General features: G+C 41.4%; 1 gene segment (V, D, J or C); it reads right to left on the minus strand.

The window, feature by feature from the left end:
- Positions 1–8,046: 8,046 nt before the first annotated feature.
- On the minus strand, positions 8,047–8,680 carry LOC114687484. The segment is given in 2 exon segments: positions 8,047–8,480; positions 8,629–8,680. Coding segments are annotated over 2 exon segments (486 nt in total).
- Positions 8,681–9,380: the final 700 nt, after the last annotated feature.

Genomic DNA, 9,380 nt, shown 5'->3' on the forward strand with positions numbered 1-9,380 from the left:
TTTGTATGATCACAGACCACAAGTTCCTTGTACAGAGAGAAACAGTGTGGTTTACCATGGACTTTTACTTGCTTCCTGTCTTTCTTGATAGTTAAAAGAGGCAGCACTTAAAAGGGAGAATGGGAAAACCCATCCCTGCTGAGCATAAAGCTGCCTTGAACTCATGGCTGTTATTTAGAGGGATAATTTGGGTGCTCCAAAGTCAGATTCATCATGAGCCATGTGCAGTATTTAATGCACTTACTAACCATTGTATTATGTTTACTTCTCTACATCTATTTTCTAATAAAGCTTAATTTAAAAAAAAAAACCATCCTCACAGGTCTGTGAATTTCCCTGTGAAACACTGGCATCTGAAATAATCTTTCTCCTTTACCACTAGGGTCCATAAGCTCAGCAATTAACAGAGCTACTTTTAAATCACATGGTAAAGGACAGTGCATCAGGATGCTAGAAGATACCTGTTTATGGTCTAAGAAACTATAATATGAATAAAATCATAGTCCTTACAGACTAAAGAGAGGCTCAGTGTGTCCCTTGCCTGCTGAAAATAATGAGACCTATGGGTTGATCTCCAGCAGCCACTAAAGAATCCAGTTGATGTGGGTGCACCTGCAGTCAGAGCTATGGGAAGAAAAGACAGAGGAATCCTGGGGTCTCACTAGTCAGACAGTATAGTGCAATTGGTGAGCTTCAGTTAGAACCTCTACCAGATAAATAAATAAATAAATAAATAAATAAATAAATAAATAAATAAATAAATACAAGTACATGAATAAATAAATGTGGAGAGCAATAGAGGAATGTTAACCATTGGATTGTATACACACACACACACACACACACACACACACACACACACAGAGAGAGAGAGAGAGAGAGAGAGAGAGACAGACAGACAGACAGACAGACAGACAGACAGACAGCGGGGGTGTCATACTAATCTGAAAACTCACTTTTACAAAACCTGATTAGTTTGTAAAAGTCTAATAACAAGTTTTATTCAGACAATGTCCTGTTCTCTCCAAAACAAAAACTCTGCTTATTACAAGTCCTAGAAGCTTCTATACTATTGCACTGAAGTATTCATTCTCACTTGTTAAATTCTGGGTATTTTTTTTAATGTACAAAATGATCTCATGATAACCTTGTCATGTTTCTCTGTGACTCCAGCCTATTATGTGTACATGATATTTATAACCTGAAAGAACTTAGGAGTATGTTAATGCCACATAAATTGGTGTTTAGATTTGGGTACTGCTTTATTATCATTTAGTCTGTAGCTCTGTTTTTATTAAGAAAATATTTTATTCATTTTTACATACCAATCAAAGGTCCTCCTCTTCCCTCCTCCTGCCCCTCAAACTTCCCCCTCCCAACCCATTCCCCATTCCTTCCTATGAGAATGTAAGGCCTCCCATGGGGAGGTACATTTCGTAGAGGCAGGTCCAAGGCCCTCGCACACTCTCAAAGCTATGTGAAGTTTTCCATCATAGGTAGTGGGCTCCAAAAAGCCTAGTCTGTGGTTCTTAATTATTCACTTGCTCTCATTATCCCAATGGATGAAATGAACCAATGGGCAATCAGAAGAGAAAGTACAAACAAGGTCTCTGAAAGAGCTCCAGGTCTCACTATGAATTTAAATAACCGATCAACATGTAGATTGGGGACAAGCTTCTAGTATCTGAGATGTACACCTCTGCCCACCTCACTGCTGAGTGCTGACAGGCAGCCCATGCCCTGGACTGCAGTCTCTTGTGGATGAGCAGGAGACCATGGGAGCCACAGCAGCCTGGGGAGCTCAGGATGGCAGGGTTGTGTGCTTCTCTAGTTCTCCACAGAGCAGGTAGATGCTCTCCATGCTGCATGGCCACAGCCTGTGTGGTGAGGCTTTGGAGCACATTGGGTTTGAGTGCTGGGCTGGCCAGTTAGTCTCATGCTAAATGCTGCCTTGTCTTTCCTTGATTTTAATTGGAAAACAATACTTCCTAATGAAGATAAATCTTAGAGTTGGTGGAGAAGTGGCTTGTCAGTTGAAGGCACTTGCTGCTAAGCCTAAAGATGAAAGTTCAGAACCTGTTTTAATAAGCGAAGCTCCCTGCAAAATTTGCAACTCCAGCCTTGATTGATTAGACACCGTCTTCTGGCCTTCCTATGCACACAGGTGTGTGCACCCATGTGTACACACAAGTTTGTGTAGACTCACATGGACGAGCACACACATATGTTAATAAAAGTCAAAACTTTGAAAAATAAAGCTTAATATTTCAGGAATCAACCAAAGAGATCATTCATTCAGGAAAATGAGGATTAAGTATACTGGTAGGATTGGATTTTTGTCACTGGTCTACTGCTGTGAAGTTACACCATGACCACAGCAACTCTAATAAGGAAACCTTTAATTGGTGTGGCTCACTTACAGTTTTAAAGGTTCAGTCCATTATCATATTGTGGGGAGCAGTGCAGTATGTGGGCTGTAGTGGTTGGTATTTGCTCAGCCCATAACCTTGGGCTATGAGGCCCAAAGAAGGCGATGCTTCCTGCCATTGTACATGACCTCTTAAAAGGAAAAGGAGAGGGGTCATGAGGTCCCTTCTCCCTCCTTCCTGCTTCCTGGTAGATGGAACTGCAAGGTAGATTCACTCCAGGTCAGAAAAGAGCATGACTTCAGCTGTCTACTCGGTTCTCTATTTGTGAGTGTATTTCCTCAGTTTATATCCTAATAAACTCCATAATACTCCTTTAGCAGACTCCAGTGGATATCTCACAATAGTAGGCAGACATGGTGCTGGCTGCATCTCGATCAGAAGGAAACCTGAAAATGGTCCATGACACTGGGAGTATCTTGAACCACAGAGACCTCAAACCCACCCACACAGTGAAATACTTCCTCCAACAAAGCCAAACTGTCTAATAGTGCCAACCCTTTGGGGGACATTTTCTTTCAAACCACTATAATGGTCGAAATTGCGTGGTGAACAATGTCTTGGGGAACTATAAGAGAAGCTCCAGGAAACAAGACAGAGGACCTTTTACCAAGTGCACTGTGTTACCTGGATTGGTCTTGGACATGATTTTGTACCTCCTGTGCCTGCTGTGGGATGTCTTTCTGTACCCTGTGAATATGTGTCGCTATGATTGGTTAATAAATATGCTGCTCTGCCCTATGTCGAGTCAGGTTATAGCCAGGCAGGAAATCCAGGAAAGAGACAGGAAGAGGAAGGGCTGAGTCAGAAGCTGTCAGTGAGACACAGAGGAAGCAAGATGACAAAGCAGAACTGAGAAAAGGTACCAAGCCATGTGGCTAAACATAGATAAGAATTATGAATGAATTTAAGTGCAAGATCTAGTCAGTAATAAGACTGAGCTAATGGCCAAGCAGTTGTAAATAATACTACGCCTCTAAGTGATTATTTTATGTGACTGTGGGTCTGCAAGGGACCCGGAGGGACTGGAGAAACCTTCTGACTACATATGCCAAACATTTACATCAATTTATAAGACATGTTTATTACTGTTGAATGTCAGAACATAGCTATAGAAACCAATCTGGTCAGTGTACCCTCAATCTGGATACGGCCTTCTGCTTTGCTATTGTGCTTTCCCAGATATGATCTACAGTTTGTGAAAGGTTGTTAAAGTTGGCCTGTCCTGAAAAAATTCAGGGACAGGGCTTCTCTGTTAATATTTAGTATGTGTTTTCTGGCACTTATTGTTTTCATATTTTCCTAATCTTTTTTTGTTTGTTTTTCACTCAAACATCCTTCTTTGAATCATTGCTGTCGTTGTTACATTCATCTATAAAAGTACACTGTAATAAGTGGCTGTTTGAACCATGCCCTGAAGTACCACCCCTAGTGAGGTAACAGACAGCTGTTACACCTGCCTATGACCTTGACATACATGCCCCTGGGGCGTGGCTGTGGAGGGACCATTAAGCCCTGGGATGGATGAATATGCTCTCTCTCTCTCTCTCTCCTCTCTCTCTCTCTCTCTCTCTCTCTCTCTCTCTCTCTCTCTCTCTCTCCTCCTCTCTCTCTCTCTCTCTCTCCCTGCTACCCTGTGGATTTGGATGCTGAGACCTTGGACCAGGCAAATCAGCGTGGGACATAGCTCAGCTTTCATGGACCCTATGATAAGTCTCTCTTGGTTGTGAGTTAACCCCCAAATAAATTCCTTTGCTCATTACATAGACTCTGTGGATTAATCCCATTATCCTGGGAGTTAACTTGCAACTTCTAATATACAACAGCACAGAATATACATTACTATTCCAAACAGGAGGAAAGGGAGCACATTAAGGAAATGCTGGACCAAAGCAAGACTGAAAACTGGTCTTTGGCAAAGTCCAAAATCTGCATTTCTATATCTGATGTCAAAATACTCTTCAGATCTCCAACTCATTTCAGCTTTGTTGACTGCAGCACACTTTTCTTTCTCTTGGACTGGCTCCATTACCTGTTAGCAGCTTTCCTTGGCAGGTATCCCAAGACTCTGGCATCTCTAACATCCTGGCCGACCCAAGCAATACAGACTTCACCTTTACAGCTTCATGCGACTGCCTTTCTGGACATCTTCAGGTATACCCCTGATGTGTGCCAGGCCTCAGTGTCTTTCCTTAGTTGCAAAGGGAGATTACACAAACCCTTTCTTATGTCCTTGGTTCTAAAGCATGAACCCATGTGGCCAAAGTTGCCAAGTTCTGTTGTTTACTGGGACTGGAACATAGACCCCTTGTTGAATTATATACATCTTTACCAGCTTTGTGTTTTCAATTGTCTCCTTCACCACCTAAGTTGGCTGTCCTGGCACTTACTCTGTAGAGCAGGCTGGCCTCAAACTCGGAGATCTACCTTGACTACACATGAAGACACCCAAGTGATAATGATTGTGTTATTATAAATCACCTGTCTTCAATGTTTCTCAGATCTCTTTAAATATTTTACAGCCTCTCATTCCCTAGGAAGCTCTGGGTTCTATCCTGAGGTACCCAGAGTTTCAAAGTTCTCCGTTCTCTATCCTCAAGGATTCTTCTTTTCTTTAGCTGACTTCTGAGCTAGGTGTTTGTATTCAGTGAAACCTATTCCAATCGGACACATACACTATTCCCAATTTCTAGCTCAAGTTTAAACTTGAAACAGCTATAACATTTGGAAAGACTTGGGGACTTCACCCACTGGTATTGTGAGATTTATTGCCTATTGCTAAGAGCCAACTGACTTTATTTTCCTTCTTAACTTCCCTTTTTGCATACTGAAAGCTACTCACTGTGGATGAGAAAGGAGCTTGCAGGCTTACAAGTTTAAGTTAAATATTTTCCACATTGTTTTTGTTGGTTTGGGTTTTCTAAGACAGAGTTTCACTATGTTGCTCAGGCTAGACTTCCAATCCTAGGCTCAAACATTCCTCCTATCTCCACTTCTTAAGTGGTTAGGGCTAACACAACCATCAACTACATGGTTTAAAAACATTTAAATTTATAAACTAACTAAATTTTTTCAAGTGACAATTTTGTTAGTATGTATGTAGAATTAAGTGGGTAAACCCTACAAAGTGTTAGGCAATGAGAAACACTCTTTTCAATTCTGTGCACTGTGAAGGCCATAAAGACTGCAGCTGCTTCTGTTAGCTAAAAAAAAAAATTACATTACAATTTTTATTTTTTTTCATCTATGGAATACATACATGAAATAATTTCTTTAGTGAAAGTTATATATTTTCATTATATGAGTAAATTGAATTATTTTTCCCCATGGGCATCATTTGTCTACTGTAAAATTTGTCAATTGTAAAAACCTGCATCCTTGTGAGTGCCTCCTGGCTTAATACTTGAAATTTTTTTAATGTAGATGGGGGTAGAAGATTCAAAAAAAAGAGAAAGTAGGAGTTGGTGGTCATGTAATTGACCACATTCCTTGTCATCAGAGGATATTAAAGTAAATGACAGTTCTATGTGATTTCTATCACACAAGCCACAGTCAAAGTGACTGGTATTGGGCTATAATAACCATTAACAATACCCTTGACAAGAGTGTAGGGTACTGTGAGAAGGTCTGTATGTCAAATGCTCTAATTGTTCAATGAATAAAACACTGATTGTCCAGTGGCCAGGCAGGAAGTATAGGCAGGACTAACAAAGAGGAGAATTGAGAGAACAGGAAGGTGGGAGGAGACACTGCCAGCCACCACAATGACAAGCAGCATTTGAAGATGCCAGTAAGCCACTAGCCATGTGCCATTTACATAAATGGATTAATTTAAGATGTAAGAACTGGATATCTAGAAGCCTGAGCCATTAGACCAAACAGTTTAAACAATAAAAGTCTCTATGTGTTTACTTGGTTGGGTCAAAGTGGCTGTGGGACTGGAGGATGAGAGAGATTTGTCCTGACTGTGGACCAGGCAGGACTGGAGAAAACTCCAGCTACAAATGGTGCCCAAAATGTTGGCAAGAGTTTCCACCTAAAACCTGACAAAAAAAGATTCTAAAAACAGTTCCTAGTTGTTTCTTTCAAGTTAGTGGCAGCCTGCGTGTTTGAGCTACTATGGCAGGTTCCTGGCAAATGTGCTCGACCTGCAGTATGGCGGGAATGAGGCCTCTGCAAGTGGCACATTAAGCTGCATGATGGATTTAGCCTTTGCAAGTACAAAACAAAAAGAGGTCCCTGGGCTACATGTTGCTTTCATAGAAGCATAGTCCCACTATTTCTGAGAGTTGATGGCTCCCAGAGCTGGCAGAAAACATACCACCACCATGTTGGGAAGCTGAAGTGGGCGAAGCCAGCAGGCACAGTGCCATTTCAGTTTTAGAAGGTTGCAGTTTAAAGCAATAGGCTCAAGGTAATATAAAAAATAAGCCATGTAAAGATGGCTACCACACAGTGAATCTGGATTATGTTCTCTTTGATATTTGTAACTGAAGAAAAACATTTGATTCCAAAAGCTGTTGGGTTATGCTAAATGTATATTTTGAAGGTACCTTGACTTCAAAATTTGGATGTAAGGATATGTTACTTTGGAAAGGAGGCTCTGCTTTTGTTACCACAGAAAGCCAGAGGCTATGGATTTGTTCCAGATTAAGATACATCAGGTTTGACCAGCCAAGACCCGCTGAAAGGTTTCCAATGACACCATGGCCCAGATAATCCAACATCCAGATTGGATTCAAGGCAAATGGCTCAGACAATACACCGTCACGGACTACTCCATAATCCTAAATTTTTCTTTGTGTCCCCATAAGATACAGCGCTCCCCTCCAGTAGGAAGTAGTGAGCAAAGCTATGCCCAAATTCCCTAATATACCAAGCTGGCTTTGGAGATGTGTAAAAGTTAAAACCTTCCTTTTAAAAAAAAAAAAAAGAAAAAAGAAAAGAAAGAAAGAAAAGGGGAAGTGCTGTGGGATGGTCTGAATGTCAAATTTCCCTGATTGGTCAATAAAGAAAACACTGATTGTCCAGTGGCCAGGCAGGAAGTATAGGCAGGACTAACAGAGAGGAGAATTGAGAGAATAGGAAGGTGGGAGGAGATACTGCCAGCCACCACCATGACAAGCAGCATGTGAAGATGCCAGTAAGCCACTAGCCATGTGCCAAAATATAGATTTATAAAATGGATTAATTTAAGATGTAAGAACTGGATATCTAGAAGCCTGAGCCATTAGGTCAAACAGTTTAAACAATATAAGTCTCCGTCTTTACTTGGTTGGGTCAAAGTGGCTGTGGGACTGGAGGGTGAGAGAGATTTGTCCTGACTGTGGACCAGGCAGGACTGGAGAAAGCTCTAGCTACAGTAGAGAGATGGGGATGTTATAATGTCCACTTGGTACAATCCATCCACACACACAGACAATTTGTACAATTTGTACAATTTGTACAATTTGTACAATTACTCAGAAAAACAATTCCACTAAGATAGTTAAGGAAATACATGTATAACTCCAGTGGTGCCTGACGGGCAAAGGGAGACTGGAGAAAAGCAAGCCGTGACTTCACCTAGCTCGGTCTCTGGACGGAATGAGTCTAATCCTCATATTCACTGTGTCACCTGTCACCTGCTCCTGCAAATAAAAACCCTCTGCACCTCTGCCAGGCTCTGCCCCACAACAGGGTTTTGCTGGAGCCTCAGCTGCAGGGTTGGGTGTGGGCTGCAGGTACCTGGAGAGCACTGTGCACTTGCTGCACAGAAGTAGGTGGCTGAGTCTCCAGGCTGAGAATCTGTGATGTGCAAGGAGAGCTGTTCATCACTTTTCCTGAAGGAGACTGTGAATCTTCCATCTTCCTTTTTATTCGACACTGATCGTATGGCTATCAGAAGTGTAGGGCCTTCACCAGGGAACTGCCGGTACCATGGGAAGTAGTCAAACCTGCTGTCCTCATAAGTGCAGTTCAGAACTGAAGTCCCTCCTTCCCAGACTGTTGGAGATTGGGGACTTTGTCTCACCTGCTGCTGGTCACGTCTGTCCTGCTGCTTGCCACTCACCCCTGTGTAGAGAAATAACAAATGTCTTTAGGTTCCCGGGAATGTACTTGGTATTTATGCTTTTAACATTTATGATTTTTGTCTGGTGCCCCAGTTCCCTCATGCATCCACATAAATTCCATATTCTCAAGTTTCTCCTTCATGACTCACAGTCTAGTTGAAGGGCCAGGACTAAAAATGATGCTTTCAGGATCTTGTCCATTCCTCCTAGACTGAAGCTTGAGGAGAACTCCAGTGGACTTTTATCTCCCCAAAGAACACAGACTCTAACTTCACAGGCTCTAAGTTCTTTCAACAGGTTCCACCCTCACAAACACTTTGTCTAAAGCTATTTCTGACATAGGAAGTATTCCCGAATTTTGTTCAAAGTTACTATTGCTGAAAATACAGTCAATGAGAATCAGAAATCCTGTCATTGTAATACTATCATTATACACTGTTGGCAGAAATGTGTATTAATATACACACCAAGAATAGCAGTGTGAATTTTCTGAAATACACAAAGAATGAAAGAAAGAAACAAAGAAAGGGAGGGAGGAAGGGAAGGAGGGAGGAAGGGAGAGAGGGAGGAAGGAAGGAAGGTAAAAAAGAAGAAAGAAAAGAAATGAAGGAAGGAAGAAAGCAAAGAAAAATAATAAAATTCTATCTAAATAGATTATACTTCAGCATCCTAGAGGTGTTTTGTTCCTTCTTTATCATTTTGGTGTCTTTTCTTTTTCCTTTACTCCTTTCATCCAGACATCTATCCAGCACACACTATCTGCATCATCGATGGGGAACACATTCCATGATGTCCTAAAGTCTCAAATCCCAAGAATTGCCGAGCCACACACACACATTGTATTTTCTGCTATACATACATATGCATCCCCGAAAAGCTTTAACTCTTTCACTGAAATGAA

This window comes from Peromyscus leucopus, chromosome 9, assembly GCF_004664715.2.
Source record: "Peromyscus leucopus breed LL Stock chromosome 9, UCI_PerLeu_2.1, whole genome shotgun sequence".
In the NCBI taxonomy this organism is placed as follows: Eukaryota; Metazoa; Chordata; class Mammalia; order Rodentia; family Cricetidae; genus Peromyscus; species Peromyscus leucopus.